The following is a 26,060-nucleotide window of genomic DNA, read 5'->3' as shown; positions in this document are numbered from 1 at the left end:
TTAATCTAATCCCATCCAGGCAAAATTAGGGGGATGGGATAAGCAAGCTTACCCTTGTAACAATTGTATTTGTGTATTTCAATTACTTTTAATTTGTGTTTTAAATTATGTATAATAGTGTATTTCAATTATTTGTAATTTGTGTTTTTAATTATGTATAAATAATATAAAATATAAGCCCGCAAGCCCGCATATTACGGGTTTGGGCAGGAAGTTTTCGCCCCGCGCTTTGGCCCGGCCCTCAACAATGGGCAGCCTTTTTACACTCGGCCCGAACCCGACCTGGCCCGTTGTTTGATCAGGTCTAGCGAACAACAAGAGAGCATTAAATAACAAAAATTTAAGGCTTCTACTGAATATCATTGTGCCAACTCTAAAAGTCAAGAATCTTCAAAGAATGATCATTAAAATGCTGTAAATAAGTTTCCTCGAAAGAAAAAATGTTGGAAATTAAAGAAAATGGTACGTAATTCAACATGGCAATATGTACTAAATTTAGAAACTAAAAGGGGAAAATACAGTATATGAAATTTTATTTGTACTACATTTAGAAACTAAAAAGGGAAAATAAAATAAATGATTTTTTGACCAATTATATTGCGAAACGACGAACATAAGAAAGGCAAATAGTAAGTACTTTTGTTCAGGATGAACAGAAAAAAATGTAAACCCCAAAATCTGCTAAATTAGCTGGCAACATAAAACATAGGAAGTCCTAATCATCACCATGCCCAAGCCAATTAACATCCTTTAAAAGGATATCATTAATCAAACTCTTTTACTTTTTTTCCTTACTTTTTTCAGTTTTTGAAATCTTGTAGTCTTTAGAATAATAAGAGTTAATCTTATGTCTTACACATCAAAATATGTTATTAACTTTTGCAAGCTTTTTTATATTAAAGTTATTTGGTTTAGAAATGTGAATACGATATATGCTTTTCTCATACTTAGCACTGAATATGGTTGATTGAGATTTGAACTCGTGATGGTATGACCTCTTATCACGTTGACTTCTGATATCATGTTAGAAAATCAACTCAACCAAAAGCTTAAGTTTATAGTTTAAGCCCCATGTATCATACATGTTATATACTCTAATAAGATTGATTTTGGTCGGGTCAAATGTTTCGGGTCAATTCAAATTTGGGCCTTGTGGAAATATGTTTTTAAAGCCGAATCAATTCTTATTTGGTAACAAAGTCTTGTAAATATCGGGTCATCAAGTCTATTTTGAATATTTATAAAAATAACACTATTAATACGCAAAAGCAAACTGCCTTGTGCATTTGTTAACAAGGATAGATAAGTAGTACTCCTAATATATTTGATAGACTAATTTAGAAAACAAAATAAAAAGCTTAAAATATTATAATATGTTTTTAATGTGATTTGGTAATAAATTCAAATTTTATGTTATAAAAGTATTAAGTAGTAGTATAATAAATGTTTACATAATTCAAAATTTAGAGTGTATATTCAATTGAATTCTTAAAAATTGATTCACGCCTTGAGAGAGTTCGTTAGCAAAATTCTTCTACTTTTAGTGTGTTTTTACATTAAACATAAAAATGTAACAAATGATGAGAAAATCGATTGAATGGCTCTGATTTCTTGAATGCAATTGTTATTTTTTACATTAGTACTATTTAATAAAGATAGTTTAGGTGAAATATTTAATATCATAATATTCTTAATTAGTGGTAAAGTGCAATTTTAATGTGTATTTTTCATACTCATTAATATTATATTATTCATCCATCATCAATCACTCTTAATATGTTATTTGTTAAAACATAGTTAAGTGAAATTTCGTTTGATTTGTCTTATAATAAATTTTATTTAAATTTTTATAAAATTTGTAATCAATTAGCACAATTATAGATATATTTAAGATTAAAATAGTGTATTATAACAATAATAATAAATAAGAGGGAGTATAATTTTTATTAGGAATGGCGTGCGCTCCAAGTGTCTAGACTTGATATTTACCTAACTTTTTAATTTAAATTCGACTTTGATCCAACTTCAAAATAAATTTAAGAATTATGTTAAATGAATTTTTTAAACCAAAACATCTGATCCATAATCAATGTGATGATGTGAATTAGTAATCTTTGCATTAAGACGAATCAAACAAGATCCTATTTAACTATGTTTTAACTAATCACTACTCAAGAGTGATGAATAAATAATATCAAATTTCTAAAATTGCATTTATTATGAAACAAAGAAAGTATATCTTTATAATTAAGAGACTAAGTATTTAATTAAATCTTTATTGTTCTCTTTTTATCATAAATTTTATGTTTAAACCTTTATCTTTTAAATTTATAAACAAACTTGATAAATGGGAGCCACCAAAAAAAAGCCACTAAATAAAGAAGGGCCCTTAAAAATAACAATCACACAGCAATTGACACCAGTCCACATTTATATAATCATCAATGAAATTTAACACCAATCGTGTCTCTGTGAGATTGAATTCAAAAGATAATTGACTTTTTTGGTCTAATAATGCCTCAAACTGTGGGAGTTATGTAATCCTTATTAACGATTTATTTTAAATTATTACACTTTCTGTTTCTCTTTAAATTTTAGATACGTAACAATCATTTTAGCCATATAGTGCAAACTTAAATAGACATAAAGAATTTAATTTCATTAGTAATATATTTACTTGTTGGTTATAATTTAGATATATTGCATGATTCTTATTAATAAATTATTTATAATTTCAAAATAATGTATGCTATATAAAAATAACCCAATTCAATACTTTTTTCTGATTTGAAATATTTTATGCTATGTTTGAAAATGTGGATTCATTTAAAAATATAAATTTGACTCAAATTTTGTGTTTGGTAGATAAAAAAAATTAAAATTTAAATTTGAGTCAAATTCACAATTGTTATAAAAATGGTTAAAAATGATGATTTGAGAATAGCCTCTCAAACCTTGTCATTCTCAAATTCTACATCAATAATTTTATAATTGAAATTTATAATTAGAAATGAAATGTTTGTTTCTAAACGCAACCTTAATGATTTTGTTATATATTCTTTTATAAAAATTTACCATTATTTTTTCAAATATTTCAGCAATACGTTTCTTATATTTTTTGAACATCATTCAAGCATTACATGTACAATTGATTATTTATTTATCTTATTAAAAAAAATTGCATATTAAATGTAAATAAATGTAAGAAATTTATAAAAATGTACTTATATTTATCTAGTGGGATACCCTTAAAATGAGTAAAACATGTTGGGCATGTCCATGTACACCAACTATATAGGTGAGATCAAGAGGGAAACTAATAGACAATACTTTGTTTAATAAGAGAAGTTGTTATGGATGGAGATATGACAATTGACAACCTACTACCTACAGTTGGCCAATAGTTGGGTTCTATATCAAGCTAAGTTTGAGTTTAGTTAATTATGAATTTTCTTTTAAAAAAACGTTAATTATGAATTTAATTTGTTTTTAATTAATTAAAATGTTAATTTTTTAAATCTTTTTGGGCCTTAAGATAACTTATGTTCAAGTCAATTTAATTTTATTTCAGGTGTCTTTTAGTAGGACAAATTTAATACAATGAACTTTTATTCGAATAATTTATATTAGGTTGGCTATTTAGTCTATGTATGAGAACTTTTTAGTGTAAAATTGTCTCATAATAATTTTTGTTTAAATTATTGTAAGTAGAAAAATATAAAACAATTTGAAGTAACAAATTAATAAATTATAAACGCTTGCAATGGAAAATATATTTTACATTATGAAATTGAATTGAAGAATTTAGTATGGAATTAATCATACAAATTTTTAGTTATGATACTCATAAAATGAATACTCCTATTATATGATGGATATCTAAATTTAACCATTTAAATAATAACTACACCCTCAAAGCATGTAATTTTAAAAACATAAGCCTAAAAATATAAATTTAACTACCTCATTAAATTCAATAAAAAAATATAACTCAATAATTTTCTCTAGTAACCAATCAAGAGACGACAACTTATATACCTTAGTTTTTCCCTAGAATACCCCTTGCCATAAATTCTAACTTTCAAGCATAAAATAGCATACATACATCCTAAAAACTCACCTCATTCTTTCAAATATGGAAACCATCCATCTTTTATTATCATTTTCTCTCAATTTTCTCACTTTTTTCCATAAAATCTAGCTATTAATAATCATTATTATCAACAATTAAAAAAGGGTTTTTACTCATTTATTTTGGGAAAATTTTCCAATTTTTTTGGAAAGAACTTATACAAGTAATATAATATAGCTAGTATAATTTAAGCATTTTACTAGTTGGAAAATATATAATTAAGGAAAATAATTAGATAATTAAGAGAAAAAATGGGAAGAGGAAAAGTTGAGTTAAAGAGGATAGAAAACAAGATTAGTAGACAAGTAACATTTTCTAAGAGAAGATCTGGTTTGCTTAAGAAAGCTAATGAGATTTCTGTTCTTTGTGATGCTCAAGTTGCTTTGATTGTTTTCTCTACTAAAGGGAAACTCACTGACTATTCTAGCACCCATTCCAGGTTCATTCTTAACCCATATTTTTATTTTTAAATTAAAATATAAATATTTTTTTCGGGATTACAAGGTAGGCCGAGGGACGTGAGGGTTGAGTTGGATTGGGTGAGAATCCATCTTCCAGTCCAACTCATTCTAGATTCATTCTTAACCCCTTTCTATAGTTTAATATTTTTTTCGAGATTATATGGTAGGTAGGTTGAGGGAACTGGAGGGTCGAGTTGGATTGGATGAAAATCGATCTCGGTACTTTAGATGGTAGTTGTTCCAATCCAACTCATTCCATATTCAATCTTAACCCCTTTTTTATTATTAAATATGACTTTTGAGATTTCACCGTATGTTAAAAGAAAGAGAATAAAAGATATAAGTTGGTTTGGGTGAAAATCAATCTCAACAACTCATTCTAGGTTCATTGGTAGCCCTCTTATATTGTTAAATAAATATTAAGTACTCCTACAAGTATATTATATAATAATTTCATGCATATGATCTTTGATTAATAAAATATGAAAAAATTCAATGATTTGTTTTTCGCGTGGATTTATAGATTATGTTGTAACATTATTGATACCTTATTGAATTTTCAATTTCGTATCAGAATGACGCGATTTAATATGAATTTTATTATATTGTTTCGTTCAAAATAACTGTGTTTTGAAAATGTTAAAAATGCATATATTTGTCTTAATTATATTGTTTGGTATTTATTGAAAACCTTGAATAAGTGGAAAAAATAGATCCATTGGAAATAACAAGAGTTTTAAAGATGTTAAAGATACATTCATTCTTATTAATTAAATTGTTTCGTTTTTATTAAAAATCTCGAGTAAAAGGAAACTTAATTTAAAATGATTGATTTGGTTTTGAACTCTTTATCTAATTTTTTATTTGGTGTAAATAAAGAAATTTAATTTACACAAATCTAATTTGCTTGTTTTTTTTCGAAATAACAGAGTTTTGAAAATGTTAAAGATTATATATTCTCGAATATGAGAGAATTATATAGCATTCTTATCATATATACACCGGTCTTAAAAATAAGTAATATTATTAGAGTGCAAGTGATATGAAAATATCAAATTTGTGTTTTTTAAAGAAATTATTTTTTTAGGAAGTGATTTTACATTTTGGAGTTAGCCTTGACAGTACATTTTTTTTTTCTCTTTTTTTTTTCAAAAATACTTTCTCTTAATTTGTTCTTATACTTTTCCACTCTTGTGGGTCAAGATTCAAAACTACAGTCTAGAGTGGCAATTATTTTGTTCTTTTCTTCATAAATTCAACTCATTAAATATTGTGCTGAATTACTTTCCATTTCCATTAGTTATCCAAAATAAACTTTTTATGTGGTTTAGCTTTCTTATTAAGCTTAAGCTAGCCACTATATGTCACTACTTTAATTTTACTGATCTTTATTATTAATTTTGATATTATTATTTTTTAAATAATTAATAATAAATATGGTCTATTTTTAATGTCTATTTTTGTGGCCTATTTTTCCGGCATTCTTAACTATTAGAAGTATGTTTTTGCTTTCGCCCCTGCTCCATTGTTGTTAAACTTTTATAAACAAAGAATTTCCTATCTTCCATTTATTTTGTATCAATTGTTATTTTTTATCGTCTTATTTATTTTGCATTATTTCTATTTTTGGACAATGTCTACCACTTTCTCTTAATTTTATCCATATATTTTAACTCTTTTTTAATTTCATCCATACAATTAATTCTATCTCTTTATTTATTATCAATATCCATTTTTTTCTGGAATAAAACTATATATCTACAATTCAAAATAAGTGAGACCGAGAGAATATATTCTTTTTAATTAATCTTGGGTTATGGACATAAAAAAACTGTCCCAAACTCTGGCTAAGCTTAATGATCTTGAGCTCTGTGTGGGTTTTTAAGGGGCTCTACTCTACTCCCCTGTCCAGTGTCCCCACCATGCTTTGCCACTCCTAAAACCTAGTACTTCATTGCTTTTGTTTTATTACTATTTTTTTTTATTGTTTTGCTTATTATATTATTATTTAAGGTTTTATATCTATGAAGCTTAGGGTTAGGGTAATTCATGACCATATCATATGAAAAAAATGTTAGATCACCATTTTGATTAATCTTGAAATTATTTATAGGAAAATTTGTTAAAAATTAAATAATTTAATTATGACTCATTTGTTAAAAATCATAATAATGTCTAATATTAATCAACTTAAAATATTTTATATTATCAAAATAACCTTTTCAAACAAAATTAAATATTTAGTACCATTTATGAGAGACATATATTCTATCCGCACTTCTAATCAAGAGCTCTCGTGTAAGAGGCGTGATAGAGCTTTAATCATGAACTTAATAAAATTTTTTTTTTGGGACACTAAATAGGAACAATTGGTAATTATAGTGGATCCAAATGGTGTGAAATTAAATGAAAGTTTAAAATATGACGTTTGATTTTATTCAGAAGAAAAAATCGAGTTGGCTATCATGATGAGGCCACAGGAAAGGTGACTCAGCTTTTGCTATTGCCTGTTTACTAAAATTTGTGATTTGGGTTGTTCTCTCTTCTTTTTTGGGATGTTGTTTGTTTTATGTAGTTGCCAATATATAATATAAATAATCATAAATTACATTAGTTAAATATGTTGATCAATTCCCTAATCTCTCTAGCTTCGATCATACGCCTAAATCTTTCAATAATCACTCTTCTTCCCTATTACACAAAACATCATTGTTAAACCATTGTAGCTACTTAAAGCTCATGATTTATCAATAAAACATCTATACTAAATAGTGCATATGTTTAGGTTGTAGCTTATATTAGATGAATCACTTTAAAATGCTTTGTGTTGTTATTGTGATTGGTAATTTTGCATTTCATTGATTCTAAAATTAGGGTTAGTGTTCATGTTTTCCCCTCAATTCAATCAAGTACGCGATCTCGTCATTAATTTTTGGAAAATTATTATTTTATTTTAAGAATATTTGTATATATGATCTTTCAATACATAATCACATACTTGAAACCTATGTTACTTGGACTCTTCATTTTGCTTTACGTATTCGTGTACGATCCTTGATGTTCGACATTTGTATGATACTTAGACACTTCAGATTAGGCGTAAAATTGAATATTTACATATATCTGATACTTGGACACGTACCAATTACATACTTATAGTGTTCTATTAATTTACTCATAAAATAAGCTTTTCAATTATAGATTTCATATTTTAACAACATAAAAATTTTAAATTAAAGTTCATTATGCTTGTGTTATATATTGATGTACATATTAATTAGTTTATAATACATGCATTAGTTTTTTCTATCTAAGACTTAAAATGTTTTGAGTTATAATTATAATTATATGATTATAATTAAACATGTTAATTAATTACTTTTTATGACAGCAGCATGGAACGAATCCTAGAAAGGTATGAGAGGTACTGTTGTGCGGAGAGACAGCTTGTTGCAACTGATTCAGAGTCCCAACAAGAGGTATATAATTATGATTAGCATGCTGGTTAGTACAATCATTAGCATGTTAATTAATTAGTTTAATACGATCTATTAGATCACTTAATTAATCTGACCTTAAAGTAGTTATGTGACTTTACATAATTCTGAAGGGTTGTTCATATCTAGACCCTTTACAATTGAAAAATATGAACATTTGTTTTTTTATAGGCTAAAGAATTTTTATAGATAAGGAGTGGGTTTTAAATATAACGCCGTGTAGTAAAAATTAATAATGTAAATAAAGAAAAGTGCTAAAAAATCGGTTGAAATAAGTTTAGTTTAGTAGAATTAAGGTGAATTGTGCACTATATTAGTACTTAAAAAATTTTGTAAGTGAGAATCAGGTCTTTTTTTAGTTGGAGTAAATACCATATTTCTCGGGTAAGATTTGGATATTGATTTTGACGTAATATTTTCCTTTCCTTTGTCTATCTATAGCAAATAGCACACTGAGGGTGAGGCTTCAAGGAAAAAATGAAAGAGGACCATTGATGTGTCATGGTGATGGAGTAACAAAGAATAACTAAGGAGATGGAGTGTATGAAGGGTGTCCTTAACCAAGGTAAGAGATGCCTTGTACAAGGCAAAAAGGTGCACAAAATGTGCCTTAAACATGGCATATGGGAAAACTTACCCTAAGAGGTGCCTTGTAGGATGATGAAAGTAGCTGGAAAATGAATGTTCAGATGGATGAGGGATATACTTTAGTAGGTAGAATACGTAACATAAAGATTTAAGAAAAGGTATGCATAAGGTAGAGATATTAAGAATAAGATAAAAAAATATCTTTTACATGTGCAACATCGGAGTGCTAATGAACCAAAAACGAAGATATATATTTCAAATTTTGGTATTTGAAATGGGGCGAGTCAAACTCAATATCATATGATGGATTGGAGTAAAAAAAAATAAAGTATCTAGATTTTACAGGTTGAGATGATAGATAAACAAATAATTGAATGGAAAAAAAATTATTATATACAACAACTGAAATTAATTTTTTATTTATGTATCCGATCTCAATCTTTTGAAATTATATTTTAACAGGTTTTATTATGAATCGGAGCAAACTGAATAACTCATTATTTTAACTACTATGATGTTTTTAATAGGTAAGTTGGGCTATTGAACACCCAAAGCTCGTTGCGAAACTTGAAGTATTACAAAGGAACATGAGGTAAGAGCTAGATTGTATTTTCTGAAAGCTATTTTTGTGATAGACCGTCTCTCGGTGAGACGACTTTAAACAAGAAGCTTGTATTCTCATAATATATATTAGATGAGCTATTTGACCTAAGTATAAGACGCATCTCTTGGTGAAATTATCTCATACAAAAATTTGTAATTTTCTAATATCATTCACATCATGTTTGAGATAAGGGGCAAAGTCATAATTTAAATCAAGCAAGATTAAATAGCTAATACACTTTAAATTTGTTTCTAATAATTTGATCCCCGACTTTATTTTATATGATGTTACGTATATATTAAACCCTTATGTCATATAAGTATCATATGGGGGCTTGACAAAAAATACAACAGACGTGCGTTTAGACTAGAGAGGCTTAGGCTCGCCCCAAGCCACTATTTGAATTAGATTTTAAGAATTTATCATCAATAATCTAAACGAAGAGTTTGCGCATTTGTTCTTATCCTCTCTCTGTGGCGGAGCTATCTTAAAATCTATGAGGTCACCTATTTTTAGGCGTTTTTTGTAAAAAAGTTTAAAGTAGATTTTTCTATTTGTAAAAGTAAAAGTGTAAAATTAATAATAAAGTCTTTTGGTGATAAATACTTCCTCATTTTAGTAATTTTATCTTATTTATTTATTTTATCTCAGTTTTTTAAGTAGATCAATTGATTTATTTTGTTCCGTTTCTTTTTATGGTAGTCATATTTAAAATTTTAGCAAGTAAGGGTAAATTAGTTGTTAATTTTACAAATGAAACTCTGCCGAAATTTCATTCATTAGTTGATGCCCCCTAGGACTTCGAACTCTGGATCTGCCACTGATTCTCTTTGGAGAGGGGCACGCTATTCTTCTCCTTCAGACCCTAACTTGTATGGAATACTGAATTGATGACTCTTAAAAACGTATTTTAGGCACTACGTAGGAGAAGATGTTGATACTTTGAACACCAGAGAACTTCAACTTTTGGAGCAACAACTTGATGCAGCTCAAAAGCGAATAAGAAGCAAGAAGGTACATTCCATTGATTATATAATAATATTCATAATTTTCCATTATTATCTAATACAATATTTTCAAATGGTAATGCGTTAAAATGAATTTAGTGAAGAAAATAAGATTGTTGAAGAAAATAAACATAACCAACTTGAAGATATTTCTATCAAATTTACACTTATATTTTCCACTATTTAGTACCGATTACCAAAGATATTGTGAGTGCTATCAAGCAATAAATAACTAAACTTTTCACATTTTTATTTGCAGAATCAGCTGATGCATGAATCCATATCCCAGCTCCAGAAAAATGTACTACTTCACAAATCCTACACTTTATTACCTAAAATAATCCAAACCTTTTACTGATTTTTCTATAATAATCTTAACTTTTAATTAACCATAATTAATCCTAACTATAAGGAGTGCTTGCTAAGAATGCACTATGATAACCTCTTACCTATACAACAAGTCATGTTGCAAAAAAAGAAGCAAATACAAAACTAAATTATAAAATAATCAAAAAAAAAATTTTAAAAATTAAAAAGAGGAATCGAGTAAAATTATTTTTGATTTTAACTTTTAATTTTTAATATTTTTTGATTTTATTTTCCTTTTTTTTTAATATGACAATTAACCTGTAAAACCCGGTCACCATTTAGGCAACAATGTTCTTGGATAAGTGACCCTAAAATTCGGATTATTCATGGTTAATCAAATGTGGGAATTATAGTAGGAAAATTAATAAAAAGTTGGATTATTTTAGGTAAATTTTTCCTTTTATTTAAAGGTTTTTCTTTTGATTTATGAGTAATATATATACTCTTATAACTTCGATTTGAGTCGATCGAGGCAAAATATTTGTAGCGGATTAATATGGACTATTAAAAATGACTCATAAATCACGTCACATCTTATTCACGTGAAGTTGTATATGATGTTTATTACTAAGAATTAATTGAAATCAATATCTCTATTTATTTTATCGGTAAGATTACGTACATTTGACTCGCCCAAAGTCCCATGAAGGTGGGAGACACCAATGAAATTATCCTCCTATAACTTCAATTTATCATGACTAATAACCTATTTTTTGACAGGAAAAAGCTATGCTGGAGCAAAACAACAAACTAGTCAAAATGGTAATTATCAATTATAATTTATTTTATTTTATCTTTTAATAAAATTAATAATGCTTTAAATATTTTTTTTATTTGCTCCATTTATTTTTGATATTAATGTAATAATGATATGAAATGAAATAGATGAAGGAGACCAACAAAAAAAATAAGGGAGCAGCAAAACCCTATTCCAGACTTTCTGCTTTCTGCACCACCAAATCCATTTCCTCCTCTCTCAATATTAGGGTAAGCAACTATATAATATTACTTCTAATATTTAATAAAAATAATTTAATTTCAAGAAATTAATTCTAATATGTAAAATTAGCTCAATTAATGAATTAAATAGGAAACATTTTAGTTTTGTTCAATACATAAGAAGAAAATAATAGATTGCTTATTAAAAAATATATGTATATAAACTAATAAATTATCCGTAAGTATAATTTTTTTTCTAATTAAAATTCAAAAAAAAAAAAGATCTTTAATAAACACCTTAGACAACCTTTTAAGTGTTTTAACTTTATCTATGGATATATGAGTTAATTGGGTTAAAATCAAATTGACATAATTTATTATCGATCAGGTTAGACTTGTAATTTTTAACCCAATTAATTAAATTAATTACGTTCCGCTATTTCTAACATGTTTATGTCATATGTTTTTCTAATATGAAAAAACTTTTATATTAGCCCTAGCCCCTAAATTACTTTCTTTTACTTGTGTAGTGGTTTCAGCAAAAAAAATAGATTTTAAAAGCTAACTACTACGTCGGTCTAATGAATTTTGACCTATTTTTAGTTTTAGTCCATCATAACAAATTTTTCACAATTATATTTTTAGATATGATTTTCATCACTTTAACACTTCTTTATTAATCTATATATTCTTTTATTTATTTCTAAATTACCCAACCATTTTAAACCATCAAACTCAAGTTTGATCGTTAATCTCCGTATCATAATTTGCAATTGAAAAATTATCGGGAGCAGGGGCGAATCCAAAGTCATTTAATAATGTTAACTAATAGCATTTTACTTATGTAAAAAATAATATATCTATGAAAAAAAACTAATATATCTTGTTAAGTTAGTTAAATCTTCGTTATGTGAATGTATAGACCTGAGTTCAAACCTCCTTTAGCATATTATTTAAAATATTATCGAATTTTGTTACAATTTCGTCCAAAAAATCCCTTTATTTACAACACAAAAAAAAAAAAAAATCAAAATGTATATTTTTTTTTCTTGTTGATGTACATAACACAGAGGTGCTTATCAGGAGAAAGTATTACAAAGATCAGAACAGGCAAATCTTCAAGCTGAGGTTCAACCAAAAACAAACAGCAATGTTCCTCCATGGATGTTTACTCAAATTGGTGAATAATCAATTAGGTTAAATGATTAGTAATTTCAATTAATTATATGATAATTATAATTATAATTATTGAGTATGGAGTATATTTTGTACTAATATGTAAATTATAATTCGGCAGCCAAAAGAAAATAACCTCATGAACCATGCTCAATGCATTATGTACTTGTATATTTTAGTAAAATTTATGGCTAGCTTTAAAAGTATATATTTGATATATTAATTAATTTATGTACTTTCTTTAGTTTTGATTGTCTTTAGAGTTACTCTAGTAATTACTGTTCATCTATTCATCATATTTGGCATATAAATCTCTATATGTAATGTAAAATGTGATCAAATGAGCTCTTATTTAATTCATCTTAATGCATATTTTAAAATTTTTAATCATTTGAAATTAAAATTATAAAAAATTAAAAACTATTAGAAGCTAGAGAAAACATATTTTTATTCTTCTCAGACTTTTATCAAAAAAAGAGAAATTGTCACTCCATTGAGACACTTGCTCTATTCAGAGTCTGTATATAATATATCTGGTGACTTCAATAATTAATTTAAGAATGTGCGGAAAGAATGTACAACACCCCAAACACGGAAAAAATTACGTAGACTTTGTGCCCACTACTAATAGACAAGTAGAATATATTTGTTATTGGTGAGTTGGATCTCACTATTGGTAGCTTTACCGGTGAGTAAATGTATGCTAAGTTCCCCAAACACATGCACAGGGCATGCACACCAGCTCGTGTGCGTGTTCTGAGTGCACAATATATGGATAATAGAAAAGAGTGATTTTGCCAAATTTTCAGCTTAAGTTCTTCATTGCACCAACAAATAATGCAATTCAGCACCAATAGAGTAGCATTTAGGTAAGCATAGTTTATGCTACCATTACAATTAATGGTTAATTACATTCTGGTTTATACATAATAAAACTACATGAGAAGAAAGGAAGCTTTGTCATAGCGATCTCTCTAAACCGATACAATGGTGTAATCAAATGCTCCATCAAGGTTTACTCGCACCAGATTCATCATCTTCGGATTCCCATTCGCCGCCATTATGCAGCTCCCTGGTCATACAGAGAAATTCTCAACAAGACGCGTCTAAGACTAGAAGTAATGAAGTACAACTCGATACCAAAAAATGAAACGAAAAAAATCAGAAGGCATGTTTGTTTTCAATTCAATACCAAGATAATGACATGAAATCCAAACCCCTCGATCATATGTATGGATATGAAACAATTGGCGAAGAGGAAGATATTAATCCTTTATGGGGGGCTTTGGTTTATTGATATTAGATAGAGGTGTTCTTCGGGCATCGGGTCGATTTCGAATCAAATGTCTCAACTTGGTTCAAAATCGGATCTTGTGTCCATATTGTTTTTTACATTAATCTAAATTCATTTTGAAGTCGGATCAAGTTGGGTTCGGTTATAAGGTCGAGTAAATATCGAATCATTGGTTGTGTTTTGAACACCTCTATTATTAAATGATGGTAATGAGAATGAATTTTAGTTTTAACTTTCATAAAACGTGTTACTTCATGAAATTCAACCTAACAGGTTTTTGTAGTAATTGTGTCGGATCTTGTCTCGATTATCTCAATCTTAAACCGTAACTTACCAGGAAATCCAATTATAAGCCGCTAATATGAAAGTAAGGCAATATTTTCTGAAATTTCATTCGTACTACCATATAATTGATTGTATTTGACGATTATCTAAGGCGAGGAAGTAAACTTGATGTGTCGTAAAAAGTAATACAGGCAATTCGGAGCATATTGTTACCTCAATCGTTCACAAAGGCGTACTAAAGCATCAGAGCTGGTTCTGAATGCAACATCCTCAATATGAGCAGCATTTGCCAGAGTAACGCTTTCAGCGAGCCTAAATTCACACAAATCTTTCAACGAGCAAGCATCGGTCAGCACAGCCGAGTGACCCCCGCCAGCAGCAAGCTTCCTCACTTCTCCAACACACCTATAAATGGTTTGGTCTAAGGTGTGTTAGCATAAAAGAGTCACTATTGTATGATGCTTGGGCATATGATTGCACTACAATTCTCTTTTTATGACTTTTTCCCAACGGGTTTTTTATGCCAGCGAAAGAGTTAATAGTTCATATGTCTCGTTATAAATAAAAATCCCTACTTATCAAAAAAAAGGTAAATTTTTAATAATAAATCAACCTTTGTTTGATCCGCTGAAAATAAATCCAACTATTATTTATTTTTTAATAACCTAACTATTAGATATATTTGCTACAATAAACTGACTTATTGTTTATAATCATTTTCAAAGCTTCTTTATAAGTCAAAAATTAAGAATAAACAATAGTTGAGTTTATTTTCAGCAAACATACCGAATAGGTGGATTTATTTAAACATAAGCAATATTTTTGGTTTATTTTTTACAATTTCCCAAAAAAAGAATGGTTTAGTCTACTACAAAGCTGCAGAAAACAGATTTCATCGAGATAGGCATTTACCAATCAATCGGTGATGGGTACCAAGCATACGTAGACTTCTCATTCGCGGCCTGACCGTAGCTATTATATCCCCAGCCATGGATTCTCCCATCAGAAGTAGATATAAGTGTGTGGGAATGACCACATGCAACAAGTTGCACACCACTCGGGATAACCAAAGCGGGGATATTCCGAAGCATGACTTGATAATCCTTGAAAATGAAAGATGCCGAAGTTGCTTGTGGACCAAGGCCGAGCTGACCAAGTTGCCCACCACCCCAGGTATAGAGAGCTCCCTTTGCAGTCACCGCGCAGGTATGAACACCTCCGCATGAAACACTAGTGATGTGAATCCCTTCAAGTGCAACTACTCGTCTAGGTATTAATTCTTTATCTTCGGATTGAAGTGAACAATGTCCTAGTTGACCCATGTTTCCGAGACCACAAGTGTAGCTACCAAAGCCAAAAGAAACACGTCTCAACTTTAGTATACATGTTAGCCATGCATCACAAAGATTGAAAAATAAAGATATTTCCCAAGATCATATGTTGTGCAGTAGCTAAATGCAGTTCTAATACTTGCTAGAACAACTTGTTAGTGTTCAAAACAAATGACCCAAGATTCACTCAAACCTGTAACCGAGCCCGATTTAACACAACATAAAAAATATACTAACAATTATATAGAACTACCATGGGCACCAGAATTTTAAACCGACCCTAATATTTGACCCGAAAATTGACCTGATAACCCGAATGTACATCTCTGACTCAAGTGTAAATGGTTAATCCCTCGATCCCCATCAATTTGCAACACTTTCTATTTTCGTACCTATATTGCAACATATCCTTTTATGGGAATGTTCCCCACTACTTTCTTTAAATTTCCTCTACACATTTTCTCGCTTAATATCGTCATAACAATATAAATGAGAAAAAATGAGTATCGTGTCCCAAAAATATTCACATCAATCTATTAGAAAAGGAACTCGTTTATACTTACACATCCCCAGTTTCACATACTGCAGCAGTGTGGTACTCGCCGCATGACACTTGAACGATCTTCACAAGTTCAGGGGCTTCATCAAGGTATTTTGCGTATGCTTTCAGTATACCAGGACCCTGTAATCCTTCAGCAGTGAACCCTCTCCCAAGTTGACCACATTCATTGTATCCTGGCAGAAGATCGATGGTATAGAGTTAATACAACCTATTATAACAAACCCCATCAAGGTGAACATAAAAATTTATGGCCGTCGATAAGCAGGGCAAGACGGACTACCGCCCAGGACCCCAAATTTTTTTGGGTCTAAAAATTTTATTTTCATATACAAGGTTGATATTACGCTCAATTAAGTTCAGATATAATTTATATATTTTTGCTAAACAATGAGTTATTAGTGAATTTTTATATTATTTATTATCCCTTATCTTTCGCTCTAGAGCCCAAAAATGAATTGAACAGTACGTCTAAGATAAAAATCATGTCACTGGTAAGATTATATGACACAAAACTTGCAGAATAGTACCCCATGATTGAAGAAGGCCACCCTCCGACAAGGCCACCACATGTACAGATCCACAGGAAACTTGACGGATTACCTAACCACATCAAATGAGGAGTATTCAGCAATTTGCATATGCTAACGAGCACCAGGAAACAAGAGCAAAAATAAGAAGTTCAAAAATAAACAAGTGGATAGTCCATTATTGACCAAACAAAAGTCAAGCATAAAAGTTGCACAAATAACCACGGGAAAAAAGGCATCAGTGCAACCAAATCATACCGTATTTGGTGCAAAGGCTCCCCAAAATAGACGAGGATAATTCGAGCTCTGAAATCATGAAAAGGACTTTAGAATTATGTCAATAGAAACAACGAGTACAAATCCGTAAAAAAAAATTATTGACCTGATTTTGGCCCCACACCCATAGTCTACCATTTGATAACGACTCATCATTTACACGAGGCTCTGCAATAGCGGCAGTACAATTCGAACCACAAGAAACAGATTTCACAATTTCAGTTTTCAACAGATCCACTTTCTTTGGGTACTTTCTACTTTCTTCAGTACCATCCCCCAACTGCCCGAAGTCATTTGCTCCTGCCAGAAACCGAAAGGTATAAGAATCAAACACTTACTAGCAAAGATGACGATGAAAAAAAAAATTAAAATCGACGACAACATAATCATGATTCATAAGCTCATAAAATGAGTAAGGAAACTAGCCATATTTATGAAAAAACCAATCTCACATTTGGGTTTGAACTCTTTAGTACATACAAGAACATAAGAGGTAACATTAATATGCATAAACTATATATTTATAGCCCTGGCGCCACAAGAATCCGAATAAAACTAACCTATAGATGAACTAACTCCTAAATAAATCCATGAAAAAGGATACGAGGTTCTATTTTCCTACTTAAATTGTCTATAACACCATGAACATGTAATACTTTCCTAGTTATCGAAAGTGCATCAACCCGCCAACAATTACAAACAAACAGTTGAAGGCATATGGTAAACGACCAAACACAATCATAACATCAAGGCATTTTGGACAACAAAGGTGCAATCCTATGTTACTTGGACTCGAGAACTAATGTCGGATACTGGTACGTTTCCAATTGTCGGATACGTCTAAATATTCAATTTTACGCCTAAAATGAAGTCTCTAAGTGTCATACTAATGTCCGAGCATCAAATGATCGGACACGGGTACGTGAAGCAAAACAAAAAGTCCAAGTAACATAGGTGTGTGCAACCAATGAGAAAACTAAGACGACATTTATAATTATTCTAATCCTAGCGTAAAAACAATAGGAAGAAAAATGAGGTTACACAGGGGTTGAAAACTGCAGGAGGATGGATTTTGAGAAAAGAAATCTGAACCCCAAGTAAAGAGTGACCCGTCTGAGGCTACAGCAGCCGTATGCTCCCTGCCACATGCGACATCGAGCCACCTAGTACTGATCCCAGCCGGACAACCGAATAACTCTGGCGGAAGCTGCCTCGGAATCCTTAATTTCTGCTCTTTCTCTTGCCTTCCAGTCTGCCCTCTCTGGTTGTAACCCCACACATAGATTGCACTCTTTGTTGGAACAGGCACTGATTTAGACTCTCCAAGAATTTCAACAATATCCATCTTCTACAACCAAAAACTGCATTAACAATTGGGACTTTAAGTAGAGTTGAATATTTGCATTACTACATTTAGAGCTGTTCATGGACAGACTTGGGCAGGTAGTTGACTGGATAATACCTTAAAAATCTACCCACAGACTCAAATATTCAAAAGTCCGCCCATATTTGCGAACATATTTTTTTGTCGCTACCAGCCCATTTTCTTTGAGGGCGAGACTCACGGGTAAGCGGGCATTACCAAAAACAAAATGACTGTTTAAAGTAACTTTTAGGATATTTTGAATCACAAAATGACTTGTCAAGATTTTTCAAATCTATAATGTAAAAATTACATCAATTCAATCCTGTAAATTTGTGGAAGTCACAAACTTTATCAACAAATTAATAAAATTCAACAAACAATACATCAATTTAATCCTCTAAATGTGTCAAGTTACAAGCTTTATCAACAAAATACTAAAATTCAACACACATTACATCAATTTAATCTCTACATACTACATATGTCAAGTTACAAGCTTTATCAACAAAAATCTAAAATTTAACACACATTTCATCAAATAATCCTCTAAATTTGTCAAGTTACTAGCTTTATCAACAAAGTAATAAAATTTAACCCACAATACATCAATTTGATCCTCTAAATTTGTCTAACTCACAAGCTTTATCAACAAAATACTAAAATTTAACACACACTACATCAATTTAATCCTCTAAAATTGTCAAACTTACAAGCTTTATCCACAAATTGAAAAAATTTAACACAAAATACATCAATTCAATCCTCTAAATTTGTTAAGTTATCAACAAAATACTAAAATTTAACACAAACTACATCAATTTTATCCTCTAAATATGTCAAGTTACTGGCTTTATCAACAAATTACTAAAATTTAACACACTACATCAAATAATCCTCTAAATTTGTCAAGTTACAAGTTTTATCAACAAAAGTCAACTCCCCCAAAAACAGCAGATATAAAATCACCAAATTTGCAATAAATTCTAAATGCATGTGGGTAATCCTTGATTAAAAACATGATCAAAAATTTAAAAAAAGGATAATTCTTACCTTGTTTTTCTTATTTGTATTTCTTCAAAGAAACCCAATAATTGAAGAGATGCAGAAAATAAGAAAATGATGATTTAAGGCAAAGACAAAGATAGAAAATATCTGAAAATTTTATGGGGAGTTTTGAAGATTCTTAAGGATGAGGAAAAGGGGAAATGGGAATAAATGAAATGGTACTCCGATTAGTAGGGAATCTTGAAAAATATGGACGGTGCTTGTGATTATTGATAATTTTCTATGTCTCTGCTTCTATTCTTTCTCAAATCAGATTCCCCCATTTTATGTTTTTTATTTATTTTTATTTATTTAATTAAAGTTGTGACTTGAGAGTTTCTAGATATTTCTGATTCCAATTAAATACTAGTACTCGGTAGTCGGTAGTATGAAGTATTATTATGACACCGATTAATAAATCAACTTATATTTTAATTGATTATTTAAAATTAAAAGTGATCATTTAACACATACAATATATGTAGGGTCCATCAATAGATAGTACTCTCTTTGTTTGTTATAGAAGTTTTATTTTTTATTTTAACGTAGTTTATTTATTTTTCTCATAAAAAATCTTTTTATTTATATTATAAATTTTAAATAAAAATAACCTTATATATTCTCAATTTAACATTTTAATAATTATTATGGTCCCACATACCTTCTCTTAACTTTATTTTAATTTTACAATATTTCTTATAGTTTCCACATATTTATCAATAAAAATATTAATATTTTAGTTATTATTCAACAATTTTCCACTAACTTTCTTTTAGAGCATCAATAATGGTGACTTTTTTAGATGTTATATGACCAAAGTCATGGTAAAATGCGTATAATGGTGACCTAATAATAGGTGGATTGGGGAAAAGATTGGGCAATTGGGTCAAGGGGTGATCCATTCATGTGAACGGTCACCCCATTTTTTTAAAAAAAATTTCACCACGTGTCGGTTTCTGATTGGGTGAGGAAAAGTAGCTCCCTGCTGCTCTGACACGCGTCAGCCCCTACTTCCACCTGCTGAGTTTTGATTGGGTGCAAAAAAATACCCGGTTTTTTAATTAACGGCTATTTTCGTATTTAATTAATTTTTTTTTTAAGAAAATTGTACCAACGGTCATATTTTTTCGAGATCTATAAAATGAGACCCATATTGATATTTTTTGGCATTATTTTTTATTTACATATTTTCTTCTTATTTTCCTACTTTTTTTATTAAAAAAATACCAAAAAAATCATTTCAAAAATCCCTAATAAAATTATTAATGTCTACATTTATATTTATTAAAAAATAATCTTTATTTGAATTTAACGAATTTTCCTCAATTATTATTAATGTCTGTATTTATATTTATTAAAAAATATTAGTTTTATCAAAATAATATTTTTTAAATTAATAAAAAAGTAAATCTATTTTAATCAAATAAAAAATTATATTAATTTTGTACATGAAAATATTATTATATAAAGATAAAGATAAATATTAGATAAATTAAAGGAGAGAAATTATGGTGGAGTAGAAAAAAAGTAAGAAAGAATCGATAATGACGATCATTGTTAAAAGATGAACTTTTAAAAGAGAGAAAAATTGTGAAATAATAAGATGATCCTTTTATAGGGTCATGATACTCATGAATAAGGAATAAGGATGCTCTTAGTATTTAATTTATGACAGCCATCATCTTTAAGAATTTGCGAAAAAAAAAAAAAAGAATCCTAATTCCTACCTTTGTACCATTACGGCATTACCAATTTTCAAAGTTCAAAGTCAATGGGTTGAAATTGAATGGCTTCTTTTGTTAATCACAGTTTTCTACCTCCTCGTATTTCCTCTTTTTCCATCTTCAAACACCCAAAACTTGCAAACATTTCCCACTTCTCTCGTTCACCAAACCAATTTCATCATTTTCTCAAGAACATACAAGTAATTGTCTCTTATTGTTTGTTAATTATGTTTCATTTAACTTTGTTTTTAATTTTTTTTATATGATTGTAGAATGCAATAATTTCTTTGCTGATTAAGGGTTTACTCTTTTTCATAATTATGTAGTATCACATCGTATTTAGGCTGAATTCTTGCTGTTTTCATAATTAAATTTGTGATGGGTAGCTTAAATTTAATCAAAGTTTTGATCTTTGTTCATTGATAATTTGATATTGTGAAGGTTCTTCATTTTTTGTGGGATTTATGTGTCAGAATACCTTGGAATTTTAGTGTGGATAAAAAGACTTAAACTTCCTTGTTTATCAATTTGATTGTTGAATTGAAATAATATGATGCAGTGTTTGAAAATAAGTATTTCATTTTAAATTATGAATTTTAATTATGAAATTATAAATGAAGAATTTGAAAATGACAAGGTTTGGGTACTCATTCTCAAATTCTCAACTTTAACTACTTTAAATTTGATTCAAATTCAAATTTGAAAGTTTTTGATTTGCCAAACAATAAATTTGAGCCAATTTTAAATTTCCAAATAAAATCATTGTTCCTGAGTTTGATATTTTAAAACCTATATTTGTATTTCATCTTTTTGGTGATACTAAAAAATTCCAATAGTTTTTGGATGATAGAATAACAATGTAAAAGTCCTAATACTAAAAGATTAGGTGAGTCATCCATAGGTGTGTAAGTAATTTGTCGAACACCGAACTAAACCAAATCGAATAACTAATTTGGTTTGATTATATTTTAAATTTGGTTTGGTTTGAACAAAATTTTAATTATAATTCGGTGTTCGATTTGGATTCTGTCTAGGGTCCAACAAAATCGAAAAACCGAAATAAACCAAGATATTAACGGCATGTTATATCTTCCATTTGATTTATTTGAATTTTTTCCCTTACTTTTAGATTTTTATTTTTGTTAAAAGTTTTTTACTTGTTCAAATAAAAGACCCTAAAATTATTAATATCTATTTAGGAGCTTTAGAAAGAATAAGTCTGAAACAATACACGCAAATTTGATTTACAGTGCAAAATATACAAATCGGTGCAATTCGGTCTATTGGTTAAATTTGGATTGGTATTTTGAAATTCGGTTCGGTTCAATTTGGATTTGGACTGAAAATATCAAAATCGAATTTTATTTGGTTTGATTTGGATTTGTATCAAACCAAAAACCAAACTTTCACCCGTAGTCATCCATGTCTCCTCTATTAATTTCGATTATCAACCATCTGAACTCGTAAATCAAGACAATAATTTATGGGTAGTAAAGGTAAATTGTCATCTAAGAACAGATAAATTTTGGCTTATACACAAGACCCGAAGGTTGACTATAGCCTATAATATAGCCTATAGAAATCTTGAATTGAAACAATTTGGTTAAAAAATACAAGAAGTTGTTGATCATATGCTAAAAAGTGTTGTGATTAACTCTCCAAAGGATTGCAGGTTAACGGTAGATTTATGGCGAACTCATCTGCTAATTCAATAGGAAAGAAACTTATAAAAATCGATGTCAGTTCAGATAGTGTTTGTCCATGGTGCTTTGTGGGAAAAAGAAACCTAGACAAAGCTATTTCTGAATCAAAAGATCAGTTTGATTTTGAGGTTTAATTCTGTACCATCTTATATACTGTTAGTCTTGTTTGTAATGTTAGAATGAAGTATATATTTAGTTCATCAATCTTGTTTTAAGTCATCTTTTAATTTACAGATCAGGTGGCACCCTTTCTTCCTCAATCCCTCCGCTCCGAAAGAGGGTGTGAACAAGCGAGATTTTTACAGGCAAAAGTTTGGTTATCGGTCTGAGCAAATCATAGCACGAATGACAGATGTATGACGATTTTTATTTTATATATATATATATATATATATATATATATATATATATATATATATATATATATATATATATATATATATATATATATATATGTTATAGATACGTATCCGTCAATTGGTTTTTGGTTAGTTCAATTTCCATGTTTGATGTGCTCGTAGCATTGGTTTTTGCGTTAGTTGTTAAGCCAATTGTATAAGCCACCATACTGTTTTTTAGTCACCTTCATTGTTCTAGGATGTTTGGAAAACATTATCGCGTTTCATTAATATTTGTTCATGATTAAATTTCCATGTTACAAGAACAAAAATTGATCAAAATAGGAAAAAAATGCATTACTTTCATTTTCCTTTTGAAAATCATCTCATATTCGTAATTGCATGATAACTAATTTGAGATGAACGACGTTATAAGCATGATTATTAAAATCCTGATCCTAATCTACGATTCCACGATTCTATGATCTAAAAATAGGTGACTGATATAGATCGTAGGTAGGATCTTAATGTTGGAATCGTGCGATCCTATTTAGATCAAGAATTTAAGTGGTTGGATCATAACACGATTTTACGATCCTCGGTAGAATTCCAATTCTAACAACCTTGGTCATAACTCAGAAGTCTTCTTATTCCTTATAGATGGTATGTCATAAACTCCCATGCTGATTTGTTTGGCTTCCACAGGTGTACAGGGGGCTTGGACTGGAATATAACATAGACGGACTTACGTAAGCAGAAAATTCGTGATTTCTTTATTTGTTAGCTATGGACTGTTGTATTAGTAGTTTTCGTACGTTATCATACGTTTCCGAAATTTTATTTTAGGGGAAGCACTTTGGATAGCCACAGGCTTATATACTATGCGGGCCAACAAGGGCTTGATAAGCAACATGAACTTGTTGAAGAGCTGTTTTTGGGCTACTTCACGGAGGCAAAGTACATAGGAGATCGGTATGTCTTTCTTGAAAGAAATTTCTGATTTTTCAATTGTGAACGTTTTAAAGAAATTCATAGTCAAGTGTAAATGCATGGAGTATTGATCTTCATGAGTTAGTTGAGTTTTTAATTCCCCAATTATTGAGTGGGATATTGATTTATGCACAAACTCCGCTTGTGAGTGGTAGTTGCTCATTCCCGTTCCCAAGCCTGAATGAGTGGTAGGTCAACCGGCTCAGTAAAACCTAGTTACAGCCTCATGATCGTAAACCAAAAATCAATTTTCGTGGGGTGTTCATGAGCCAACCACTGGAATTGATCTATTGCTTCATGAAGCCAACCCTAATCTTTTAGGATTAAGGCTTTGACATTGTTGCTTAAATTGATTTACACACAACTCAAGAGACAAGTTAGACCCTAATTTAGAAGACCAATGGCGGATCTAATGTGATGCCATTGAGGTAGTTGACATCCCTTAAATCCAATATAAAATCAAATATTACATGTAAATATACCTTAGATGACTTGATTAAAGTATTGTCTTCCACATTTGTGACCACTGATCAAAGCCGATTAGATGCTTTTTTTTCTTGGATCCACCATCGTAGAAGACTCTTGTGCGGAATTAATTAGGGGTTTTCTTGTCTTTTTCTTTTTCTCACTCTATGAGAAATAATGAGACATTCATCTTGCAGGGAGTTCCTTGTGGAATCTGCTAAAAAGGTTGGAATTGAAGGAGCTGCTGAGTTTCTAGAGGATCCAAATAATGGTCTTAAGGAGGTATCTTCTAACTGTTTATTTCATCATCTTTTTCTTCATCTCCTTGTGTTGGTCTCCCAAGAACTAGCTGATAGCTCGTTGAAATATACATATTGTTGTTTAAAAGTCGAAAGTTCGAAATAGGCTAGTTCAAACTTTACGGATTCATCATTACTTATAAATGTATACTTTCTCCGTCCTTTTGAATACACTCCACACACTCAAGGGACAGAGGAGTACAATTCAAGCAAATTAACCGAGTTTTTATTCTTTTCATCGACAAGGTGATGGAAGAGCTCGAGAAACACTCATCGAATATTAGTGGTGTCCCATACTTTGTGGTGAGTACTAAATGCCTAACAAACCCCGTCTTCTTCGAGCTTGAATCCCCCCTTACTATCGTTGACAAGCATTTGATTCCTCTTGACAGATCAATGGCCAGTATAAACTGAACGGTGGACAGCCGCCTGAGGTTTTCACGAAAGCTTTCAAACTCGCGGCAAACTAACTCCTTTGTGGTCTTCTCATACGCTCGTATATAGTTTCTCATATAGATGTGTGTATGATAGATTGGCAATGAGGATGGCTAGGTATACCCGTCGGGTATATTATCAACCTCTAATATATAAATAAGTATGTTGTTAAAGTCGGGTATCGTTATTAACTGATCTCATATTTTTTGGATTAAGGCTTTAACATTTCTATTTGGGATGGGTTATTGGGAATACTTTTAACTTTTTTACATTGTAATCATTGTATGATATTAACATTTTGTTGCATGTTATCTTCGTCTCTTTGTTGGTGAATAATTGGTGGTTTGTTGTTGTTTATTTGGGAAGAGCTAATTTATTAGATGAATCAATCAATGAACAAAAAAAATATAATCACCAAAAACACAAAATCTTTATCACAACACTACTCTCTTATCCCCTCTCATTTTCCATCGTGATAATGTGAGAGTTTTTTTTAAAATGATACAGAATGGCTGGAGCACATAATTACCTTTAAAATCTAAATTGATTTTTTTTGTTTGTAGTGTAGAGTAAGAAAGGAAAATAACTAGCTAAGAATTAAATCTAATATTTTCTCCATTTCTTTTTATTTATCCACTTTACTTTTTG

At 29.8% G+C, this 26,060-nt stretch overlaps 3 protein-coding genes across 9 annotated transcripts; 2 read left to right on the top strand and 1 right to left on the bottom strand.

Moving 5' to 3' along the window:
* The first annotated feature begins 4,115 nt into the window (after nt 1-4,115).
* Nucleotides 4,116-13,181, top strand: LOC130802178 (truncated transcription factor CAULIFLOWER A-like). 3 transcript variants are annotated; one of them, XM_057666104.1, is made up of 8 exons: nt 4,116-4,571; nt 7,985-8,072; nt 9,206-9,270; nt 10,197-10,296; nt 10,549-10,590; nt 11,379-11,420; nt 11,544-11,645; nt 12,668-13,181. In XM_057666104.1, the coding sequence occupies exons 1-8, from the start codon at nt 4,384-4,386 to the stop codon at nt 12,722-12,724; spliced, it is 684 nt and encodes a 227-aa protein (XP_057522087.1). In that variant the 5' UTR covers nt 4,116-4,383; the 3' UTR covers nt 12,725-13,181. The 3 variants fall into 3 exon arrangements, with proteins under 3 accessions (XP_057522087.1, XP_057522085.1, XP_057522086.1); XM_057666102.1 differs by having other exon boundaries at nt 12,681-13,176; XM_057666103.1 differs by having other exon boundaries at nt 7,988-8,072; nt 12,681-13,170.
* Nucleotides 13,182-13,565: 384 nt separating this feature from the next.
* Nucleotides 13,566-19,737, bottom strand: LOC130802177 (ultraviolet-B receptor UVR8). Of its 4 annotated transcripts, none has more exons than XM_057666098.1 (9): nt 19,465-19,736; nt 18,141-18,396; nt 17,155-17,348; nt 17,031-17,078; nt 16,773-16,845; nt 16,247-16,418; nt 15,265-15,696; nt 14,566-14,757; nt 13,566-13,845 (listed from the first exon to the last, which is right to left on the bottom strand). In XM_057666098.1, the coding sequence occupies exons 2-9, from the start codon at nt 18,391-18,393 to the stop codon at nt 13,782-13,784; spliced, it is 1,428 nt and encodes a 475-aa protein (XP_057522081.1). In that variant the 5' UTR covers nt 18,394-18,396; nt 19,465-19,736; the 3' UTR covers nt 13,566-13,781. The 4 variants fall into 4 exon arrangements, with proteins under 4 accessions (XP_057522081.1, XP_057522082.1, XP_057522080.1 ...); XM_057666099.1 differs by having other exon boundaries at nt 18,141-18,393; XM_057666097.1 differs by having other exon boundaries at nt 18,141-18,409; nt 19,465-19,735.
* Nucleotides 19,738-21,135: 1,398 nt separating this feature from the next.
* Nucleotides 21,136-25,769, top strand: LOC130802176 (uncharacterized). 2 transcript variants are annotated; one of them, XM_057666095.1, is made up of 8 exons: nt 21,141-21,382; nt 22,855-23,013; nt 23,120-23,239; nt 23,929-23,972; nt 24,070-24,195; nt 24,876-24,960; nt 25,224-25,280; nt 25,370-25,769. In XM_057666095.1, the coding sequence occupies exons 1-8, from the start codon at nt 21,245-21,247 to the stop codon at nt 25,445-25,447; spliced, it is 807 nt and encodes a 268-aa protein (XP_057522078.1). In that variant the 5' UTR covers nt 21,141-21,244; the 3' UTR covers nt 25,448-25,769. The 2 variants fall into 2 exon arrangements, with proteins under 2 accessions (XP_057522079.1, XP_057522078.1); XM_057666096.1 differs by lacking the exon at nt 22,855-23,013 and having other exon boundaries at nt 21,136-21,382.
* The last annotated feature ends 291 nt before the right edge of the window (nt 25,770-26,060 follow it).

This window comes from Amaranthus tricolor, chromosome 16 (assembly GCF_026212465.1).
Source record: "Amaranthus tricolor cultivar Red isolate AtriRed21 chromosome 16, ASM2621246v1, whole genome shotgun sequence".
NCBI lineage: Eukaryota > Viridiplantae > Streptophyta > Magnoliopsida > Caryophyllales > Amaranthaceae > Amaranthus > Amaranthus tricolor.
The sequence above is the reverse complement of the archived record's forward strand: the minus strand, read 5'-3'. Positions and strand labels throughout refer to the sequence as shown.